Source organism: Heteronotia binoei, chromosome 3 (genome assembly GCF_032191835.1).
Source record: "Heteronotia binoei isolate CCM8104 ecotype False Entrance Well chromosome 3, APGP_CSIRO_Hbin_v1, whole genome shotgun sequence".
Lineage (NCBI taxonomy): Eukaryota > Metazoa > Chordata > Lepidosauria > Squamata > Gekkonidae > Heteronotia > Heteronotia binoei.
In genome coordinates this window covers 176,336,906-176,361,514 of record NC_083225.1, presented here as the reverse complement: position 1 = coordinate 176,361,514, position 24,609 = coordinate 176,336,906, and the positions used below count along the sequence as shown (strand labels likewise).

Below are 24,609 nucleotides of genomic sequence, written 5' to 3'. Positions count from 1 at the left end.
TTACATAATCAGGTTTGTAAAAAGCTATAATGCAGTTTAAGATAACAGCAAATAACAGGTAGCAGCAGTCCATTAAAAAACAGCAAAAGGGAGCATCCCCCCCCCCCCATAAAATACCAATGTACCATAAAAGAGTACGGCTAAGTAGTTAATATTTTTTAATATTTTTAAATTATTAATCTAAAAGGTTAATTGGATACAAATTAGGGGGTGCAATGTTAAAAGAAAGATTCAACATAAATATATAGATACCACAAGGCTCAAATATAGCCTCAATAAAAATTTCACATCGTACAATATGCACAGTTAGGACTTTATGTGACCCTGAAACAGATGTGTTTTGGCCTACTGGCCTTCTTCAGTGGTCAAGAATAATGTTACACAGTGGCTCAATTATTGCAATACTAATGTTAACCAATATAGGATCAATTGAAACATAAGGGGGAGGAGTAAGAAAAATTATTACTTTCTATACAATATCCAGTGGGCGTATACAATTATAAGAACAGAAATCTGTTGAAAATTGTATAATGATAAATTACTTCTAATAAATATATACTGAGAGAACAACATGATGTTAAACATATCACCAATCCACTTCCTCATTCAGGCCATGCAGGGTCAGAGTTTTTAGAGTGTGAATCCAATAGGTTTCTCTTACTCTCAGATATCATAGAACAGGGGTGTCAAATATGTGGCCCACGGGCCCGATGCAGCCCACAGAGGGCTCCAATCAGGCCCTCCAGCAACTGACTGTTGTCTGCTTCATTCTACCTTGCCTGCTGTGTTCGGTCGCCATTTTGTGTTTCTCCCCAGCAATCAGTTGGCCAGCAAAGCAGCCTTCTTGGCTCCGTCTCTCTCCCCCTCCCTTTTCCCAAAGGGAAGAGGAGAGAGCAGGAGCCTAGTTTTGTAGACAAGCACATAGCCCTCAGTCTGTGCCGTGGTGCCTTCACATAATCTTGACCAGCACATGAAGCAACATATGTACAAAAGCTCACAATGCCCAGCTGCTTCATGTTTTCCTCTAGGTCTGAGGCTCAAAGCATTGACTATGAGATCTTTGTAATGAATGTCTGTAAATCAAAAGTAGGTTTGCAACTTACAGATGTGCACACTTGAACAACACTTGAACAGCATATTCAAGATTGGTACAGCACAGACATTGTCTTCAGTTTTTGAGGCAATAATTCATAGCAAGAGATGACATTTATCAGACTATAAAACAAAATATTGCTAGAGTGCCAGTGTTTTAATTAAAAAAAATGTGTTTGTCTGCGCCCTCTTTATACAGTTTATATGTCCGCTACCTGGCATTACATTTTATGACACTCATGGCCCGGCCCGACAAAGTCTCATTTATGTCAAATCCGGCCCTCATAACAAATGAGTTCGACACCTCTATCATAGAAGCTGCAGACTAGGAGCTTGGATCTTTTCCAGAACACAGAACCACAGTTGTTTATCAGTATGTCCATTCCCAAGGTTGTGTAGTGCTGAACCAAAGAAGCATTTTTCTTTGTAACCAAATATAGCTCCTGTGTTCAAAAATCCTCTTTTTTACAGTTTACATACATAGGATCACAAGGACATTGAATTGTAGAATCATAGAGTTGGAAGGGACCTCCAGTCCAACCCACTGCACAATGCAGGAAATGCACAAAAACTTCCCCCCACACCCCCAGTGACCCCTGCTCCATGCCCAGAAGATGGCAAAAATAATAATTAAAAAATCCTCCAGGATCCTTGGCCAAGCTGACCTGGAGAAAATTAATTTCTGACCCTAATGTGGCGATCAGCATTTCCTTAGGTGTGTAAGAAAGGGCCATGAGAACTAAGCACGGATGCAACCCTTCCTGCCCTTTTTCTCTGATCGGCCTAAGTTCACAGAATCAGCATTACTGTCAGATGGCCATCTAGCCTCTGTTTGAAAACCTCCATAGAAGGTTTTCCTTCCTCCTGAGGAAGCCTGTTCCACTAAGGAACTGCTCTAACTGTCCTAGTGTTTAGCCAAAAACTATTTTGATTTAATTTCAACCCGTTGGTCTGATATAACCCTCTGGGGCAAAAGAAAACAACTCCACACCATCCTCTATATGACATCCCTTCAGGTACTTGGTTATCATGTCACTTCTCAGTTGTCTCCTCTCCAGGCTAAACTTACTGAGCTCTTTCAACCTTTCCTCATAGGACTTGGTCTCCAGACCCCTCATCATCTTGGTTGCCCTTCTCTGGACATGTTTCAGCCTGTCTATATCGTCCTTTAAATTGTGATGCCCAAACTGAAGACAGTACTCTAAGTAAGGTCTAACCAGAGCATTGGATAACATATATCAGGGGTAACCAACGGTAGCTCTCCAGATGTTTTTTGCCTACAACTCCCATCAGCCCCAGCCAACATGACTGATGGCTGGGGCTGATGGGAATTGTAGGCAAAAAAAAACATCCGGAGAGCTACCGTTGGCCACCCCTGACATATATTACAGACTTGGACTTACAGCTGACAGGTGATTTTATAGGATGAATTATAACAAAAAGATGTACATACGCAAAGGCTACAAACAGAACGATTTCCTCAGGGATAATTACTGTCTGAGAGCAAGAGAAACCTACTGGATTCAAAACCTAAATGCTTTGACCCTTCATGGCCTGAATGAGGAAGCGGATTGGTGATATGTTTAACATCATGTTTTTCTTTCAGCATGTATGTAGTGTTATTAAAACTTTTTTCCTTTTCCCAATATTTCTCCTGGGGAACAGTACACTGGCAAGATAAGTTTTTTCTTCTTTTTTTTCATCCCCATTATTATCGCATCATCCATCTTGATTACATCATCCCGTACCCTAGCAGGATAGGGTATGTCTCTCTGCACTATACACTATTTCATTACATGGCTCCATACTACCTTTGGAAATGAATCTCCTGGACCAGAATAGGATGGTAATTCTTACACTTTCTTTGATTTGGTAATTTAGTCTATGGAATTAAAAAAAAAAGTTCAGTATTTATAAAAATTGTCTATTAGGCAATTTGTTTAATATCTTTTTCAGGTAAATAATTGAAGCCCCATCAGGGTTATATGTAGCTTATTTGGACACAAGACAATGTCATATGAGGCCTATGTAGTACTACTTTTTCTTGAGTCACTGATATTTATCAGAAGTAAGCAATTTAATTCCCATTCTCATAATTTTATATGCCATTAGAAATTGTTCGCAAATTGATAATTAATTTTTTCTTCCCCCCCCCCTTTCTTTTTCAGCATAATTTTTGTTTGGTCCTATATTGATTAGTATTAGTATTGCAGTAATTGAGCCGCTATATAACATTTATGCTTGACCACGGAAGGAGGCCAGTAGGCTGAAGCACATCTGTTTCAGAGTCACATAAGGTCCTAACTCTACATATTGTACGATTTGAAATTCTTATTGACAGGGGTGGAATTCTAGCAGGAGCTCCTTTGCATATTAGGCCACACACCCCTGATGCAGCCAATCCTCCAAGAGCTTACAAAAAAGAGCCTTGTAAGCTCTTGGAGGATTGGCTACATCAGGGGTGTGTGGCCCAATATGCAAAGGAGCTCCTGCTAGAATTCTACCTCTGCTTATTGAGATTATGTTTAGCCCATAACTGTTTTTTAAACCAATTTATAATTTATAATGAATACATGCATTTTTGTATAATTTATATTATATTATATATTTATAATATATTTATGTTTAATGTTTGTTTATTTTAACATTGGGCCCCCTAGTTTGTATCCAGTTAGCCTTTTGGGGGGGGAGGGGATTAAGTTTTGGTTTATCTTTTTTCTTATTCTTTTATTTTTTTGGCCATTGAGTTGCAACTGAGTTATGGTGACCCTGGAGAGTTTTTAAGGCAAGAGATGTTCAGAGGTGGTTTGCTGTTGCCTGCCTCTGCGTAGCAACCCTAGTATTCTTTGGTGGTCTCCCATCCAAACACCAGCCAGGGCTGACCCTGCTTAGCTTCTGATGAGACTGGGCTATCCAGATCAGATTGAATAGTTAACAGTAGAGTGAAAACTGGAGATCCTGTTGCTATAATCTACTTCAAGAATTTGGCTAGAACAGTGGTACTCACTCAGTGGCTCTTCGACATACCGCCTGTGGCTCTTCTGAGCACCTTTCCCCATTTTGGCACCTGCCCCATGTTCTGAGAAAATGAATTAGGCTGTTGCCTGGTAGGGTGTATGATTGGCAGGTGGTTCCCACTGGAAGGACAGGGGGATTGGTAAAATGAGATGCTCTCTTTGACCTGTGGGCATCATGCCAGAATGGAAGCCAGTGGCACATCACCTCCAACAAACCCCTCACCTTTCTCTGCAGCTTCTGCGCTCTCATCCCAGTGCCCAAGAAGCTCTCAGGAGGAGGAGAGCAAGCTGGCTGTGGAGAAAAACCACAATCGCCATATCAGCCACCTAGAAGACGAGCAAGCTGGCCAGAGCGGGGAGGCGGTTTTACTTGCCTTTTTCTGGGAGGCAGTGGAATTATCTTTATGTGTGGCGGCAAGCTACAAATATCCCAAGATTAAATTATTGTTTGATGTACCATTTTCGTTCCCCACGCAGACAAGGAGCAGGGGTCACTGGGGACATATGTGTGTGGGGGGAGCGGTATTTGTGAAGTTCCTGCATTGTGCAGGGGGTTGGACTAGATGACCCTGGCGGTCCCTTCCAACTCTTATGATTCTGTCAAATTGCTGCTGATTTATGCTGACCCCGGAATGTTTTCAGGGCAAGAGATTATCAGAGGTGGTTTGGCATTGCCCGCTTCTGTGCAGTGACCCTGGACTTCCTTGGGGGTCTCCCATCCAAATACTGACCCTGCTTAGCTTCTGAGATCTCATGACAAGAGGCTAGCCTCGTCTATCCAGGTCAGGACTGCAGATACAACTTTATTTTTATTTATTTATTTATTGGATTTATATCCCGCCCTCCCCGCCGAAGCAGGCTCCGGGCGGCTCACAGCAATAAAACCGGATCAATAAAACAACAGTTAAACACTAGAATTTAACAATTAAAACAAATTAAACAACTTAAAACAATTTTAGTGCTAGGATTATTAATTCCAGAGTATTCAGCAATACTGGGCATCCTCTTATACTACTATTCAGTTGAAGGTGAGTTGAAATAGTGTTGTCTTACAGGCCTTGCGGAAGTGGGCAAGGTCCCGCAAGGCCCTTACTTCTTCCGGAAGTTGGTTCCACCAATAGGGGGCCGTGATTGAGAAGGCTCTCTCTCTGGTAGACTTCAGTCTCGCCTCCCTTGGCCTGGGGATCAATAATAGATTCTGCATACCAAATCTAAGTACCCTCTGAGCTGCCCTGAGCCTGCCTCGACGGGGAGGGCGGGGTATAAATTTAATAAACTAAACTAAACTTTGGGCCTGGGGAACATGTGGGAAGAGACGGTGCCTAAGGTAGACAGGTCCTTGGCCATATAGGGCTTTAAAGGTAATGACCAGCACCTTGTTGTGAAAAGGAAACTTTAAGTTTAGAGGAAATTTTAAGTTTGCCCGTTTGTACTTTTATGTGTATTTCTCACTGGGTTGCTATGCGAATTAGCCCTTCACTACCATTTTACTTCTAGACCTACCACTGAATGTGCCCTTGCCACACATGGATTTGCTGATGATTTTGGCTGCTTGAAAGAACAGAATAGTTGTTGGGGGGGGGGGGTTGGGGGGGGCGGGTCTGGAATAGCAGAGTTCAGGCCTGGGCAGAAATAGCTAAGTAAAGTGGCCTTTTCAAAGGCAGCATCCTTCATCCACAGTTATTCAATAGAAGAGCACAGGGAACAGCCACTCTATTATTTCTTTGCCTGTATATAAGGCAGAGACCAGCAGTAGTTTACTCCCCTCTGAAATGGTTATGGAACAGTACAGATGCAAGTTAAATTATTGTGAGAATTAATGTAGGAGTGTGTTGCTGGTACGGGCAAACACAGTTTCAGCTTCACACCAGGGGCCGCCTTCAGATGTCACACACAACCACAGCTAAAAAAAATGTGCACCATCCCAGATTCTTGCCAGATCCTTGTGTGCCCCCTGATTGATTCTTCTTTCTCACTCCAAGAATCACTGTTAAATGCTGCTTCCTTTTCACTTGTGGCATACAAAAGTAGATGTTTCTCTTAGCCAGAATTCGTTTTCTGTACACTGTACAGGGCCTAAGAACATAAGAGAAGCCATGTTGGATCAAGGCAATGGCCCATCCGGTCCAACACTCTGTGTCACACAGTGACCAAAAAAACAAGTGCTGTTAGGAGGGCCAGAACACTAGAAGCCCTCCCACTGTGCCCCCCAAGCACCAAGAATACAAAGCATCACTGCCCAGGACAGAGAGTTCCAACAAAACACTGTGGCTAATAGCCACTGATGGACCTCTGCTCCATATGCTTTTCCAATCCCGTAAAACCAGGGTTCAATCCATTCTTAGACTCCCAGTTACTAGAGAGGAACGTAATCATGATTAACTTGCTTGCCTGTATTTGTATGCCCTGGGTAATCATAATTAGGGTGGAACTACGATTCTTGATGCAAGAAGTGAGAGGCAAAGAAATGCGCGTAAACCTGGCAACGGCACAGTTTTGGAGTAATGCACATTTTTCCTTCACCACCATTTTATCTGATGTCTCAGCGCAAGCTGCCTGGGTTTTATGGGATATGCTCATTATTAAGTACCCTTTCAAACACAGAAACATTAAAAGCCCCGCTGGATCAGATCAAAGGTCTGTCTTTGCCTGTAAATAAGACAGAGACCAGCAGGTTTACTCCCCTCCGAAATGGTTATGGAACAGTACACGTGCAAGTTAGATTATTGTATATAAATCTCTTTGTGAAGCTTGGAGACTAAAACTAGTCTTAGAAGCTCAGAAAAAATGTATACTGCAGGTTAGGGAAGGTCCAAATAGCCAGTTTGGTGTAGTGGTTAAGTGCATGGACTCTTATCCGGGAGAACCGGGTTTGATTCCCCACTCCTCCACTTGCAGCTGCTGGAATGGCCTTGGGTCAGCCATAGCTCTCGTAGGAGTTGTCCTTTAAAGGGCAGCTGCTGAGAGAGCCCTCTCAGCCCCACCCACCTCATAGGGTTCTGTTGTGGGGGAAGAAGATATAGGGGATAGTAAGCTGCTCTGAGTCTCTGACTCAGAGAGAAGGGCGGGGTATAAATCTGCAATTTTTCTGTAAAAACCAACCTGCTTGATTAACAAACAATGTAATGGAAGCAGTAAAAGGTGAGTAGGACTCCTTTATGCAGTGGAAGGCTAGTCTAAGTGAGGTAAATAAAAGGGAGCACAGGCAGTGGCAAATAAAATGCAAGTCAGTGATCAGACAGGCAAAAAGGGACTATGAGGAACATATCGCAAAAAAACAAACATCAAGACCAACAATAATAGTTTCTTCAAATACATTAGTGGCAGAAAACCAGCTATGGGTAAAAGCATTACTAAAGGATGAATAGGGAAATGCCGGATAATCTGAATGCATTTTTTGCCTCTGTCTTCACTGTGGAAGATGAGAGGTGCTTGCCCACTCCAGAACCACCAATTTCAGGAGGGTTGAAAGACCTGCGTCAGTTTGAGGTGACAAGAAGGAAGGTCTTATGATTGATGGACGAATTAAAAACTGACAGATCTCCAGGCCCAGATGGCATAACATCCAGTAATTTTGTGGAAGAACTCAAATGTGAACTTGTGGATCTCCTGACAAAAATATGCAGTCTATCATTAAAATCTGTCTCCGTTCTTGAGGACTGGAAGGTAGTTAATGCAGCCTTCAGATCGTGCTTCAACACACTAAGCACTACACCACACTGACCTCTAGGAGACACATAATGAGGGCAAAAAAGCAACACTTTCCCTTATTGATGGTCAGGATGTACAAAAGGAAATATTTCTTTATACAAAGGCCTACTAGGCACAGTGTTTTGTCTCTTTTTCACCATGCATGTCCATCGGGTTTTCTTTTTTCATTCTGTATTGTTTTTCCTCCCTTCAGCACTCAGTTCGCTTTCCATTTGCTGTTTCTTCAGGTTTTCTGAGAGTGCTTTTGTGCTAGTTTTTCCCTTGCTTCACTTCCAAGCTGAAGGTAATTCAAAAGCATACAGATTCCCTCGGATTTCCCCCACCACTCTTTCCCCACCATTCCCTCCCCTGCCGCCCTTTTTCCATCTTCATTCTGTCAGTGTGGTGTAGTGGTTCAAAACTCTAACTTGGAGAACCAGGTTTGATTCCCCACTTCTCTACTTGAAGCCTGCCGGGTGACCTTGGGCCAGTCACAGTCCTCTCAGAACTCTCTCAGCTCCCACCTGCCTCACGAGGAGCCTGTTGTGTGGAGAGGAAGGAAAGGTGATTGTAAGCGGCTTCCAGAGACATGAGGCCTGCTGAGTGACTTTCAGCTGGCCACAGTTCTTTCAGAATTCTCTCAGCTCCACATGCCTGACAAGATGCCTCTTATGGAAAGAGAAAAGGAAAGTATTTATTATTTAATAAGTTTGATTTGTTAGGCTGCCCTTCCCTGCAAGCTCAGGGTGGCCTACATCAAAAGGCGGATACAGTAAATTATAAGGTTAAGAGCAACATTAAAAATACTTAAAACATCAGTAATAAAACAAATACACTGTCCAAGATGGTGGAAAGAATTTCAGTTCCCACCAGTCCCCAGCGGGGAGGGGATGTGGAGGGGGAAGGCAGAGATATGAGAGGGCCAGACTGTCACTGCCTTTACCGAATGCCTGGTGAAACGTCTCTGCCTTGCAAGCCCTACAGAAAGATCGCAAGTCCCATAGGGCGTGGATATTCTCCAGCAGAGAGTTCCACCAGGTGGGGGCCAGGGCCAAAAATATTGTAAGCCGCTTTGAGTCTCCTTAAGGTAGAGCAGGGGTGGCCAACAGTAGCTCTCCAGATGTTTTTGCCAACAACTCCCATCAGCCCCAGCCAGCATGGCCAATGGCTGAGGCTGATGGGAGTTGTAGGCAAAAAAACATCTGGAGAGCTACCATTGGCCATCCCTGAGGTAGAGAAAAGCAGGGTATAAAAATCTACTCTTCCTCATCTTCTGCACAGATCAAGAGGGGTAGCTGTGTTAGTCTGTCTGAAGAAGTAAAAAAAAGAGTAAGAGTCCACTAGCACTTTAAAGACTAACAAAATTTTTGGGAAGGGTAGGAGCTTTTGTGAATCACTGTTCACTTCTTCAGACACAGCTAGAACGTGAGTTCATCTGTCCTGTATATTGGAAAGTGGAATGATTTCAGATGCCAAATGACATTAGCTGTCAAATGACAATAGCAGGAGCGATTGGATTAGGTGTGATACGCAGAGAGGCAGTAGGCGTGGAGATGAGGCTGCCGAATTGCACTGGTGGAGAGACTGCCGAATTGCGACTGATAACAAGCTCCAGACAGTGCATCTACCTGGACTGAATTGAGACCTAGGTTTCCTTTCCCCAACCCCAAACAGGAGACATTTTTGCCCCAGTGGGGGACCGCACATTCATGAGTTCCCTGCAGCCAGATGGCAGAAGAACCCTGACCCAGATAGTGCAGAAGATTCTCATGTGGGTCCAGTGCCAGCCTTCTCTCATTAGGGTCGCTAGCTCCAGGTTGGGAAACACCTGGAGATTTCAGGGGTGGAGCCTGAGGAGGATTGGTGTTGGGGAAAGGGAACGCATTAAAGTGTAATTCCATAGAATCCATGCACTTCCCATCCTGAACTACCATTTCCTCCAGGGGGACTGATCTATGTTAGCTAAATCTCAGCTATAATTCTAGGAGACCTCCAGGCCCCACATGGAGCTTGGCAACCCTAACTCCCAGCCAGGATACCAGCCAGGTCCACCCCTGCTTAGGAGCTTCAGCATCTGGTGTTTCCAGACCACCAACAAGGCCCATAGACAGATCTGACATTTTAACCCATACATACTCCTCAGGTTCCACCCCCAAAATCTCCAGGGCTTCCAAGCACTGCCCAGCTGCCCTGTGAGATCTGCACCACAAAACTGAGCCAGAGGGTTTGCATCTTAGTACAGGGGTCCAGAGCTGTCTTGAGAGACAGTGTGGTATAGCAGTTAGAGCAGGGGTGTCGAACTCATTTGTTATGAGGGCCAGATCTGATGTAAATGAGACCTTGAGGGGCCAGGCCATGTCGGGTTGGGCCGGGCCATGTGTGTGCCTATTTAAGATTAGGTAGCAGAGATATAAATTTTATAAAGAACACAGACAAACACAAATATATTTTTAAAAAAACTTAAAACATGCTTAAAACATTAGCACTCATTGGTCTTAAAGATGCTTTCTTTGTATTTCTCCCATGGGATCCAGGGAACTAGGCAAAGGATGCTTTGGCTCTTTCCTTCCTTCCTTCTTTCCCAGGGACTGGGTGGGGGGGAAGCCTCAGTCAACAGAAGGAAGAGAGGTTTGGTTCAGTAACTCTGCTGTGCGATTGAAAGAGCCTGGCAAAGCAAGCTATCCCTCCCCCCTTCCTCCCCAAGGGAGGAGCCTCAGCCAATGGAGAAAACAGAGGTTTTGCTCTGTAGCTCCTGTGCAATTGAGCAAGGCTGGCAAAGCAAGTTGTTATGCAGAAGGAAGCAAGAGAGAGAAGGAAGCAGATGACAGCCAGTTGCTTGGGGGCCTGATAGGAGCCCTCTGGGGACCTGATTCGGCCCCCAAACTGCATGTTTGACACCTCTGAGTTAGAGTGTCAGACTAGGATCTGAGAGACCCAAGTTTGAATCTTCACTCTGCCATTCAAGCTCACTGAGTGACCTTAAGCCAGTCACGGACTTTCAGCCTAACCTACCTCACAGGGTTGTTGTGAGGATAAAATGGAGGCGAGGAGGAGGATGTAAGCCGCTTTGGGTCCCTGTTGGGAAGAAAGATGGGGTATAAATGATGTAAATAAAAATAAATAAAAGTTGAAATGTGTGGCATGTCAAAAAGCACCTCCCTGCACAGGAATTGTGGGAGAGGGGTCGTAGGTCAGTGTTTTGCACCCACATCTTTGAATGTGGCGCTTAAATGCTAAATGTTATTAATAGTTGCAAAATGCTTTGCACCTTGCAAGTACCATGTAAATTATTGCTAACAACATGTTGTACAAGAATTTAATCTGCTCCTTGTGTTTTACTTGGATATTTATAATGAACACTTATCACAACATATTTTTCAGGTTCTCCGATTTTCATTTTACTGTCTCTTGCTTCCCCCCTCTAGAATTACCTCTCATTGTGAGTAATAAACGTGTATTGTTAAAGAACAAAAAAAGGTTTTCTACTTGAAATTTTCACTGCTCCTTTTCTTTTGCAGAATGTGTGATGAGAGCATAGATGATCTGTAACATGATTAATTTCTTTGCTCTGCTCTCTCTTTTTTAGGAATTTAAAGCTAAATCAAAAGAATGGGATAAACAAGAAACGCTCTATCAAAACCATCTAGTTTCTTTAGATGCTCAGCAGAAATTGTTGTCTGAGAAATGCAGTCTGTTTCAGGTACCGTTCTTTTCTGTTTCGGAAAGAAATCAGACCTAATTGAATAATGAAATCTGGGCTCCCATTTAACACAAAATCATTCTTTTATTCCAGGGGTGGCCAACGTTAGCTCTCCAGATGTTTTTTCCCTACAACTCCCGTCAGCCCCAACCAGCATGGCCAATGGCTGGGGTTAATGGGAGTTGTAGGCAAAAAACATCTGGAGAGCTATCGTTGGCCACCCCTGTAATTTATTCAGTCGTTTGGATTGGTCAGTCACTATCAATGCAGGAACGTAACAATTTATTTTAGTGCCATCAAGTCGCAACTGATTTGTGGTGACCCTGTAGGGTTTCCAAGGCAAGAGAGGAACAGAGGTGATTTGTCCCTGCCTGTCTCTTTGTATCAGCCTTGGACTTCCTTGGTGGTCTCCCATCCAAGTTCCATCCAAGGCCAACCCTGCTTAGCTTCTGAAATCTGACGAGATCAGGCTAGCCTGGGTCATCCAGGTTAGGGCAATTACCTGCGCTCAGAGATTGCAGCCCCAGAACACTGACTTGCACAGAGACATAGGAGATGGCCTCTCTGAGGGCAAGGACAGTTTCAGTTGGCTTTATTACGGTCCATGACCAAATACACAGCACAATGCAGGCCAACAACAACCACATAAAAATTGTAAAAATCAAGATGGACCTAAATAGGTGAAACATAAGATATTTTAAAAAAAAAATGTGAAAATAAAATGTAGGACATTAGTGTGAATAATGAGATATGACAAATAATACAGTAGTGGCCAAACATCTTCTAGCTTAATAAATATAGTACATATAATAAAAAAAATTAAAAATTATACAGCTCCAGAAAAATATTAACTAGAATACACTGGTTAAAATTACAATCTGTTACCTCGACATTAACTTGTAAGAACCATAAAATGCAATTTGATTACACGGGAACAAAATTTGACAACTTTATGCATGGTCTCTGTATTTATATCAGTTTCAGTAGCATTTGTGATGGTATACAGAGTACTCAGGCATTTAAGAAAAGATAAAATACAAGCTTGGAAATATTCAAAAAACAGTCAGTTCAAGACCCCTTCTTTACATAATCCTCACGAATTCTCCTAGCTGCCGCCATAAATTTGGCACAATTAATTGTGAATTGGGCGTTAAAATCTGATAACAGCGTATTTCTGATTTTGAAATCAGAAAACCCGAGACATCCCTCCAACAAAGAATAAATGTACCTGGCTCGTATGCCAGGGTATAGGCCACACCCAAACAAAACATGGTCAATCGTTTCAACTTTATCTGCACCACAAGGACAAACCCGCTCAGCCATAGGCACCTTTCTAAAGCGGCCCTCAACGATTGCTGAAGGAAACATATTGCAACGGGCCATAGAAAAGGCCCTTCTGTGGGACGGTATTGTTAGAGTTGAGAGATAGGGGGCTGGAGCTAACACATATCTCCTTTGAGGGGGAGCTAGATAATCCGGGACCTTGGCAATATCATTCTGTCTCTCAATGTCTTGTAGTCTCTGTTTGACTATGGCCCTGGCTTGATCCAGGGCCATTATCTGGAGAGATTCAGGTGAAAAGCCAAGCGTAGACCATTTCTGATGGATGGCTCTAACCCAAGAGGAACAATAACTATCCTTTAAAATCAACGATGTGATATTCGTGGGGCAATGGCTGAGATTAAGCCAAGTGGTGATTGAAAGTAGCCTCACCCTAGCCTCTATCCTTAGCAAGCCAGTTTCCAAGCGTAGTACTGCATTGGAAACGCAGGTTGGAAAGTGGAAAATGGCTCTCAAGAATTTGGACTGAATTTTCTCAAGGGGATCAAAGCTTGATAAGGATGGACCCAACATAGTTCCATAAGTGAGTTGGGGTATTGTTTTGGCTAAGTCGAGTTTTAATGCAACTGGTATAAAATGCCCCCCTTTTGTGAGAAAAAACCTAATGGTGGCCTGGGTCGATATACGACCAGAATTGGCAGCATATTTGTGGTGAGCCTTCTTTGACCCTGAGGACTGAATCATGACCCCCCCAAATATTTGTAAATTGTTACCTGTTGTAGACTATGGCCATTTATACTCCATCTCCTTAGCCTGGGTTTTGGGCCAAAAGCCATTACTTTTGTTTTCTGATAATTAATCTCTAAGAGGTTATGATCACAATAAAGACCAAATTGAGCTAATGCCCTTCTAAGGCCTGCTGGTGTTCTAGACAGCAAGATTGTGTCATCTGCAAAGAGTGAGGCTACTAGTTGCCTATCTGCCAGGGAGGGGGGGATGAGTATCGACTAGATGGAGGTAGATGGAAGTACAGTTTTAAAGTTCCACATTCTGATTAAATATCTGCCTCTGATTTTAATTCAACCCCCCCCCCCCAAAAAAAAAGGTTGAAAACTCACTTTCCAGTACAGGAAATGCTAATAACTGTACAGTTAATGATGATAAGGGCATGGAATGAAAATACCTGAAGAAACTTGTTTAGTTACAGGGGGGGTGTAGCCAGTGTTCATCTGCACTAGAAGAACATGATTCAGGCCCAGTAACATCGTAACGATCAGCAAGATTTCCAGGCTCAGCCTCTCAAAAGCTTATACCCTGAAATCTTGTTCATCCTTAATGTGCTTCTGGACTCAAATCTTATATACTTGTTTAGTACCTTTCAATAATTATCAGTGCAATCCTTTGCAGGGTGACTTCAATCTAAGCTGATCGATTTCAGTGGTCTTAGACTGAAGTAACTCTGCATTCCTGGGTTCAACTTGCCTCCCTGCCCCATTTTCTTCCTGAAGACCCCTCCCCCACACACACACACGATGAACTTTGCTGAAGTCTGAAGTGCAAAGCAAAAAAAGAATTGCGAGAGAATAATGGCCTCGGGTCACTCACACTTTCATATTTTGCATCATTTCATGGGCTCGGCTTTTTAGAAGTCGCGGAGAATGCAGATGCCTAATGTTTGCAGAGCAGCATAATTACCATAGTAACAACATTTGTGTGCTTTGCCGGGTATTAAATCGACGAAACACCAGTGCATTCCTGCCCTTTGAGGAACTTTGGTTGAAATTAGTGGAACGTAATCCAATGAAGTGAACGTAATGGATGCACCCAAGGCTATTTTTGTACATAGCTACACTTGTGTTAGGCTATGTATTTAATCCAGCCATATTAGGTTGTCACATTTAGGTTAGGCCTGTCTCATTATTTGATAGTTAACTGTATTTCAGCATCCCAAGAAATAGGCATCAACGGCAGAGACAGCGATGGGGACATGAGAAGGGAGGGAGTATATTTTGAGAGCACAAGTAGTTATTGTATTATGTTTATATCGTATCATTCTTCTGTCATGGGACTCACATCCAGGCACTGCCCAGACCCTAACACACTACTTCAAGAAAGGGGCTACATTAGTATGCCAATAAGCTTAGGAAACAGTTCCCTGGGCACTAGGCTTGATCTGGAGAGGGACTGGCATGGCATACAGGAGGTCCCAGATTAAGTCCTTGGCAAGTACAGCTGAAAAGGTAGTAGGTACTATTTATTTGATTTTTAGAATGCCCTTCCCTGTGGACAGGGCTCAGGGGACATCATATCAATACATTTTACGTCATCTTATGTAGAATTAAAACCATTTAAAACAATTAGGACAATAACTCAGCTATGTCGAAATGGCATTAAGAGCCAGTTTGGTGTAGTAATTAAGTGCACGGACTCTTATCTGGGAGAACCGGGTTTGATTCCCCCCACTTCTCCACTTGCACCTGCTGGAATGGTCTTGGGTCAGCCATAGCTCTCGCAGAGTTGTCCTTGAAAGGGCAGCTTCTGGGAGAGCTCTTTCAGCCCCACCTAGCTCACAGGATGTCTGTTGTGGGGGGGGGAGGGGAAGGTAAAGGAGATTGTGACCGCTCTGAGATTCAGAGTATAGGGTGGGATATAAATCTAACTTCTTCTTCATATTATTATTATTATTATATCCTTTTCCCAAGAGGGAGAAGAGAGATTGGGGAGGCCAGACTTGGTGGCATTTTAGGGATGCTTTATGTCTGGGCTTGTTAGTAACCACTGTAGGCCTGGTGGAGCATCTCTATCTTACAGGCCCTGCAGAACTGCACTAAGCCCTGCAGTGCCCAGATGTCATTAGGCAGAGAGTCCCGCCAGGTGTACAGTGGTGTTAGATAAATAAATGCAGAAGGGGAGGGGAGGTTGGGCCTTTCTCTTCTCTCACCACTGCTGACCTCAACTGTAGGCCTGGTGGAGCATCTCTATCTTACAGGCCCTGCAGTGCCCAGATGTCATTAGGCAGAGAGTTCCACCAGGCCTATGGTGGTGCTAGATAAATAAATGCAGAAGGGGGGGGGGGGTTGGGCCTTTCTCTTCTCTCACCAAAAGTGGTTCTGCCCAGGTGTTTCCTTCCCCATTAAGGTTACTTTAGGTTACTGCCATGAGAAAACATCTGGGTAGAAGCGATGGGGGAGCGGGGAGCATGCAAATGTGAGAAGGCCTGCCTGCCCATATAGTGCTTTGAATCTCCCCACCCTCACTTCACTGTTACTCTGACACAGAGCTCTGCTACTAACAAATCTACCTTGGACCCAATTATTAAAAGACCTTCAGGTCCTTAGTCTTTCTCACAGTTTGAACATAAGAACAAAAGAGCCCTGCCAGATCAGACCAGTGGCCCACCTAGTGCTGCATCCCATTTGCAGAATGGGTTTCCACCTAGTAAGTTTCCACCTGGTAGGTGAGCGCTATGGTCAAGGGTACCTGGATTTAGACTGAAGCCATCTGAAGAACAAAACACCATGAAACGCATTTTTTTTAAAGATTTATTAAAATGTGCAAGAATATATCAAAAAAAGTACTTGGCAGTGAGGAATCAAAACAATAAACTAAATTCAAAGACTAGCTACGTGATAAAGACATTGGTTCCAAAGTTACCAGTTGGCGGGGAGAGCCAACAAGCAGGGAATAGAGGCTGAGATCTTCCCATAACGTTGTCTCTTGGTGCTGGATTTCAGAAATTTCCTGCCTCTGGCTATGGTGGCTCCCCCTTAGCCTCCACGGCTCATAGCCACTGATAGACCTCTCCTCTGTGAATCACGACCTCCACTGGCCCCAAATTCGAGGGTGAGCTGGGCTTGGGAGCTTGTTTTCCTCGGGCCACACCAGGGGCAACTTGTGCAAGCCACTTACTAGAGACGGATCAAAACAACTGGAACCAGTGTAATCAATAAGCTTTGTAAGGAAATCACCGGAGACACTAGAACTTCCACGTGAAGTTCTAGCCCCATGTTGCTGAGGCTCCGTACAACGTCGGAGGAAGGAGGCTGACGAAGTTGATGATCGAAACCGTGAGGAGTCCTTTCATAAGCGGTTCCTTCCTTATCCTCTCTGCACCGTTAGGAGTCGAACACTGAAGAGAAAAGCGCTGACTCACTGCTGTGTTTATCTTGAAGAAGCCTAATTTCAAGGCTATTGAAAGACTATGTGGGGATATTTCATGCACTGAATGTTCAGTGTTCCTTAGTTTTGTTTGGTTGAGTTTGTACTAAAGCACATTTATACGCATTTCACGTGAAAGGCCTAGTGTCTCCAGTGATTTCTTTACAAACCTTACTTAATAGAGACTTGCTTTGCAAGTCATAAATAAAACCTCCAGCTCTCAAGTGACAAATCTCTGGCACCAGGACAGAATTGCACATTACAGATGTTCTGTGATTCCCCCCCCCCACCCGATTTTCATTTGACCTGTGGTGGTGGTGAATAGCAGCCATAAATTTTCCCCAGAAAGGGTTAAAGCAGTCCGGGAGATAGTGACTTGCAGTCAGGAAACAGCACAAAGAGAAAGGGTGAAATAACCTCCCCCAGCCCAACCCTGTGCTTTTATGTGCAATATCTGCAGCTGCAGTCGTGTTTTAAAAAAATACAGCTGGGCAGGGCCAGTTCCAGGTTTTGAGGGGCCCTGGCCAGAGTGTGCTCAGGGCCTCCCTCCTCTCCTCTGCCCACCACCAGGACTCCCACTCACACACTTGGGCATCCTTCCCCTGCCTCCTCACGGCCCCTCCTACCACCTGTGTGCCTTTCCTCATGGCACCGGGCAGTGCGTGCAGCTGGGAGTGATGTGTGCCGGGCAGGCCCCGCCACTAGGCGAACTAGGTGGTTGCCTAGGGCGCCGGCCAAATGCGACTTGGTGACGTTATCAGTGCGGGGGGTGGGGAGTTAACCTTGCCTAGGGTGTCAGACAGTCTAGGACCAGCCCTGCCTGTGTTCTCTTCCCAGGCAGTGCTAGGCAGCCCAAGAAGCCAGGAACACACAAGTGAGCTGGCAGGAGAAGGGTACAGCCGTAGATGGTAGAGGGGACAGGCAGGAGTTGGTGGCATCAGGCCCTGCCAGAACCCCTGGGCCCAGGTAATGCCCCATGTCACTGTATGTTGACGCAGCCCTGCAGTCACGAACAGCAGGTTTCATGTTGTCCGTGCTCTAAAAGTCCATGTAGTTACGTGTTTGTGCAGATGTGCAGACCTGCTTCTGCTCAAGTGAATTAACTCCGTGCAGCCTGCTCATTTTTCTGTTCCAGAAACAAGCGCAGAATTGCCAAAGCCAGCTTTGTTGCCAAAAGCGAAGCCAGAAGGACGACGGCCCCTGCAGCCAATGCAAAACGGAGCACCTTGGTGCTCAGCAGGATGTTTTCGCTGAGCCCTCGGAGAGAAATGGATTCTATATGGAGAAACTGAAGTCCACTGTGAGTGAAATAGCAATGAGCAGGAACAGGCTGCAAGAGGAAAACCTCAGGCTCCAGCAGGAATTGAAAATGTACCAGAGAAAGTGCCAGGTAAGGGGCCAGCATGCTACCTGGACTACGGAGTGCGGGGAATGGAGGATGGGTCTCACAGGGCTTGGATCCATAGGAGGTGGAGGCATTAGCAAGCATGGTTTCAAGCTACCAGTGCGGTGCAGTGAGGATAAAAGGGGGTGGTGTGGGAATAGATGAGCTCCTGGGAAGAAGGATGATACGTAGTGAATTTAGTTTAACTACAGATATTTCAGGCAGTGCCCAGGGTTCACACTTTACAGAATACACAAATTGTGTTTCTGGGTGATTCCCCATCCTGTGTAGCAGCTAGATGCAGGTTTTCCTCAATTCTCACATGCACAGTATTCAGTTGAGTGCATATAGAAACACTGAGCTGGAAGGGACCCCAAGGGTCATCTGGTCCAATTTGGTGCGCCAGTTTGGTGTAGTGGTTAAGTGTGCGGACTCTTATCTGGGAGAACCGGGTTTGATTCCCCACTCCTCCACTTGCACCTGCTGGAATGGCCTTGGGTTAGCCATAGCTCTGGCAGAGGTTGTCCTTGAAAGGGCAGCTGCTGGGAGAGCCCTCTCCAGCCCCACCCACCTCACAGGGTGTCTGTTGTGGGGGAGGAAGGGAAAGGAGATTGTGAGCCGTTCTGAGACTCTTCGGAGTGGAGGGCGGGATATAAATCCAATATCTTCTTCTTCTTCTTCTTCAATTCTCCACACAGTGTGAGCAATTCCCAAGTATCTTCCCCCCACCCCCAACTCTTCCAGAAGAAGGCATTTGGAGAAGGGGCTTTAGTTACTCCAGAAGAAGGCATATAGAAAAGGGGCTTTAGCAAGTGCTCTGCTATTTCCTCACCTGAAACAGTCCGTGAGGCACTCTTTGGCCTGTTAGGGAACTCAGCCCATGGACAGTGGCGGACTGGCCAGGGTGTCAGCTTGCCCGATGGCAAGTGGGCCCCTGATGAAGTGGGCCTCCTTAAACATTAGGCAATATGTTAAAAATGTTAATGACCTTTTAGTAGTTTGAAAATATAATAGAAGTTTAATAGAAGTTACAGTATTTTTACTGTAATGCAACTAAAATTTACATTGTATTTAGGGTTGCCAGCCTCCAGGTGGGTTTGGGGATCTCCCACTTTTACAACTGATCTCCAGCTGGCAGAGATCAGCTCCCCTGGAGAAAATGCAATCTGAATTTACATTTAGTATCTACTGTATACTGCCAGCGATATGTACAATGTATGTACACTGTCATTACTAAAATATATATATTTATTTCGCAAAAGTTTTAATTGTACCTTTTTTCCACTTATGTATTTTTTGAAAAATTTATTTATTTCTTACAAAGATTAAACAATAGCCTTATTGTTGCTGGTCGTTGACAGAGTAGTAGTAGAAGCGTCCCACTGGACAACTCTGGTCAGACCAGTCTCAGTGGCAGTTCTAATGAAGACACTCACAAAGACAGCCGGTTCAACAAACTGTATTAGGGTCAGGCAGATATCAAAGTCAAGAAGCAGTCCAAGAGTCATACACTTATAATCAATAAAGCCAGGCAGAGGTACAGATACGCAGTCCAATAGAATAGTCAATACACAGTCCACAGTCATCAATTCCAATATCCACCCAACAGTATGCCACGCTATATCCGTCCTTTCCTATCCCACACTGAACAGATAGCAGGCGACTGCATTTCAAGTCGCCTTAGCCAATCCCAGTCCAAATTGGTTAAAGGCTTACACCTGATGACACTTTAACACCTGTACTCAAGGATGACACAATCCTTTGGCAGTTCCAATTCATCTTAAAGAGATAGGACACTGACAGTGGTCCCCTGTCTCCTGGCAACCAATATTTTTAGACCCAGTCCGCCACTGCCCATGGATACACATAGGCTTCCTCAATGAGCCAAACGGTTTGTTTCCCTCCCTGCTTGCCCTCACCATTTTGTGACACTTTGGATGGTCCTAATAAAAAAGTTATCACACCATTATTGTCTCTGTTGGATTGTGGCCAATGGTTTGGAGGAATTGGCAAGATGGGGAAAAAATTGACTGTTGCCCTTTTCCCACTGTCTTTCACAGTGCTGCCCACCCTCCAGGGTCAGGGGATCCACAAGATCTGTGCTTGGTCCAATGAGGGGATTTGCAGTGGGAGAGATCAGCAAAAATTGGAGTAGAATCCGCAAGACACAGGTTTCGATCCCTACTTTGCCATGGAAACTTGCTGGGTGTCTTGTGAGGATAGAACAGAGGGAGAATGATGTGGAGGAGGAGGAGGAGGAGGAAGAAGACGAAGACGATGATGACGGGGCATAGTGCCTCCTTCATTGGTGAAATTACTCTTCTGCTGATGGAAAACGAAATTTAAATCCAGATCATTGTCTGTGCAATACCCAACACCTCTGTGTCCTCTGACATAGAGCAGGAGTCATCAGGGGTGGGTGGGGAGTGGGGAGGTAGTTGTAAATTTTCTGCATTGTGCAGGGGGTTGGTGACCCTTGGGATCCCTTCCAGCTCTGTGTTTCTAAGAGACAGTTCTTCTGTAATCATCAGATAGGATGGTATGTATTGAGAACCTAACAGCCTGCTGCTGTGTGCTTACTTGGGAACTTCCCCTTTTTAAGGCCCCTTAGTGCATAGATTTCCATACCCGAGTGTTTTATTTTTGAGAGAGTTTTCTGAGGAAAGAGGCTTGTGAATGAAAATCTTAGAAAAGCTATCAAAGGAGGTGAAGGATGCAATCAAATTGGAGTTCCTCACAATCCTCTTTTAGAACATAAGAGAAGCCATGTTAGATCAGGCCAATGGCCCATCCTGTCCAACACTGTGTCACATAGTGGCAAAATTTTTTATATATATATATACACACACATATATATATATACACACACACACACTCTTTCCAAGTAAAAAAGAAGCATCTTGTGTTTCTACAGCATGTCAGGATATTTAACGCGAGAGAGTCATAAAACTTCAAACTGCTGCTTGAATGAATCGTTTTAAATATCATGTTTGGATTTGTTTAGAACATCGAAGCCAGGCTTACAGGGGTGAAAAATGAGCTTCAGTCACGTGAGGACCTCTTGAAGATGGTAGAAATGGAATGCCAGCAGTTGCGGAAAGAAGTTACCAAAATGGAAGAGTATAAAAATAAGGAAGTGAAGTACGTATTGGAAACCCAGATCTGCCCTGTGAGAGTGGGGTGATCTAGTTACTTTTCCTCAGCATATTCTAGATATTTGATTTGGTTTATTTGATTTTTAGCCTGCCTTTCCCACGAACGGGAACTCCATCCAAAGGAATGTATATGCCAATCTAGCAAAGCATTTAAGTAGGTGCTTAAGACCCACTTATTTCCCTGAGATTTCCCACTTAAGACCCACTTATTTCCCTGAGATTTCCCTTTCCTTGGGCTGTATCCCTGATATAGCTACTGTAGATTCGAATCCCCTTAGAGACCAACAAGGCTCTGGGTGGATGTAAGCTTTGAGCATTCAAACTTATAACCCCAGAATCTTGTTGGTCGCTACTGGATTTGAATCCAGCTCTGCTACTGCAGACCAACATGACTAACCCTCCTGAAACTACCCCTAGTGTATTAAGAGATATTCTGAATTAGAATTTTAAAATATCTTCCATACAGGAAGCAGTGTTTCAGACTAATCTCAAGGCCAGACAACATGCTGCAAGAAAGATCTGCAACTGGATTTGTCAGCATTTCTTTAACATAAAAGCAGCAGTAGGCACACACACATACACCCTGGTTTGGATTGGGATCATAGTGCTGGGGCCTGATTTGGATCAGTAGCACTGTGCTGGTGGAACTGTCATTTCACTCTCTTCCCCTCCACCATTTCTGCAATAGAAATGGTTGCTTCTTCCTGGGACACTATTTTCAGTGATGGTCCCAGAAGATATTAGATGGATATGAACATAAGAGAAGCCGTGTTGGATCAGGCCAATGGCCCATCCAATCCAACACTCTGTATCACACGGTGGCCAATATATATAGACACAGACACACTGTGGCTAATAGCCACTGATGGACCTCTGCTCCATATTTTTATCCAATCCCCTCTTGAAGCTGGCTATGCTTGTAGCCTGTGGCAGTGAATTCCACATGTTAATCACCCTTTGGGTAAAGTACTTCCTTTTATCCGTTTTAACCTGACTGCTCAGCAATTTCATTGAATGCCCATGAGTTCTTGTATTGTGAGAAAGGGAGAAAAGGACTTATTTGTCTACTTTCTCCATCCCATGCATAATCTTGTAAACCTCTATCATGTCACCTCGCAGGCAATGTTTCTCCAAGCTAAAGAGCCCCAAGCATTTTAACCTTTCTTCATAGGGAAAATGTTCCAAACCTTTAATCATTCTAGTTGCCCTTTTCTGGACCTTTTTCAATGCTATAATATTCTTTTGTGAGGTGCGGTGACCAGAATTGCACACAGTACTCCAAATGAGACCGCACCATCGATTTATACAGAGGCATTATGATACTGGCTGATTTGTTTTCAGTTCCCTTCCTAATAATTCCCAGCATGGCGTTGGCCTTTTTTATTGCAATCGCACACTGTCTTGACATTTTCAGTGAGTTATCTACCACAACCCCAAGAACTCTCTCGGTAAGTCTTTGCCAGTTCACAACCCATCAACTTGTATTTGTAGCTGGGATTCTTGGCCCTAATGTGCATTACTTTGCACTTAGCCACATTGAACCTTATCTGCCACATTGACACCCGCTCACCCAGCCTCAACAGATCCCTTTGGAGTGCCTCACAATCCTCTCTGATTCTCACCACCCTGAACAATTTAGTGTCATCTGCAAACCTGGCCACTTCACTGCTTACTTCCAACTCCAAATCATTAATGAACAAGTTAAAGAGCATGGGACCCAGTACTGAGCCCTGCGGCACCCCACTGCTTACCGTCTTCCACTGTGAAGACTGCCCATTTATACTCACTCTCTGCTTCCTATTAATTAGCCAGTTTTTGATCCACAAGAGGACCTGTCCTTTTACTCCATGACTCTTGAGCTTACTAAGGAGCCTTTAATGAGGAACTTTATCAAAAGCTTTCTGGAAGTCAAGGTAAACAACATCTATTGGGTCCCCTTTGTCCACATGCTTGTTCACCTCCTCAAAGAACTGTAATAGGTTAGTGAGGTAAGATCTTCCCTTACAAAACCCATGCTGAGTCTTCCTCAGTAACTTGTGTTCATCAATGTGCCTACTCATCTGTCCTTGATAATGGTTTCTACCAACTTTCCCGGTACTGAAGTCAGACTGATTGGCCTGTAATTTCCCGGATCTCCTCTGGAACCCTTTTTAAAGATGGGGGTGACATTTGCTACCTTCCAGTCCTCAGGAATGGAGGCATATTTCAATGAAAGATTACATATTTTTGTCAGGAGATACACAAGTTCAACTTTGAGTTCTTTCAGAACTCTTGGATATATGCCATCCGGACCTGGTAACTTATTAGTTTTTAATTCGTCTATCAGTTGTAGGACCTCCTCTCTTGTCACCTCAATCTGACTCAGGTCTTTCAACACCCGTTCCAAAATTAGTGGTTCTGGAGCGGACAAACACTTCTCGTCTTCCACAGTGAAGACAGAGGCAAAAAATGCATTCAGCTTCTCAGCCATTTCCCTATGCTCCTTCAGTAATCCTTTGACCCCTTGGTCATCGAAGGGCCCCACTGCTTCCCTGGCTGGTTTCCTGCTTCTAATATATATGAAGAAATTTTTATTGTTGGTCTTTATGTTTTTTGCAATATGTTCTTCATAGTCCCTTTTTGCCTGCCTGATCACAGTCTTGCATTTGATTTGCCACAGCCTGTGTTCCCTTTTATTAATCTCAATTGGACTAGATTTCCACCACTTAAAGGAGTCCTTCTTACCTTTTACAGCTTCCATTACTTTGTTTGTTAACCATGCAGGCTTTCTCTTATACCTGTTTGTGCCTTTCCTAACTTATGGTATATATGACGGATTGCTTCCACTTCCTTCCCTCAAAGGCAAGATTTTTCCCTCCATTTTTATTTGTCCCTCACTGAATGAGCACCCCTGGTAATGTATTTATTCTTCCTTTGAAGAAACCTTGTCTGTCCCACTCTGTGTGTAATGTATATTTTGGCTATTTGCTCAGCCCAGGAACTTGTGGGAATGGATAAGGTCGCCTTTTAACTTAAACCCTTGAAAATGGCACTTAAAGATGCTTTTAAAATTCAAAAATAACAAGGTTTTATTTAACAGCATAGGGAAAAGTCAGGTGAAATCAGGGGTTGAATTCACTGAGGTAAAATTAT

General features: G+C 44.1%; 1 protein-coding gene across 2 annotated transcripts in view; it reads left to right on the top strand.

Annotated features, from left to right (window-relative positions):
- DEUP1 (deuterosome assembly protein 1) overlaps positions 1-24,609 on the top strand; it is a 95,729-nt gene that overhangs the window by 27,283 nt on the left and 43,837 nt on the right. For both annotated transcript variants that reach the window (XM_060234946.1, XM_060234945.1), the window contains exons 6-8: positions 11,386-11,499; positions 18,074-18,328; positions 21,327-21,463. In XM_060234946.1, the coding sequence (XP_060090929.1) occupies positions 11,386-11,499; positions 18,074-18,328; positions 21,327-21,463 (506 nt within the window). The remainder of the gene's footprint in view (positions 1-11,385; positions 11,500-18,073; positions 18,329-21,326; positions 21,464-24,609) is intronic.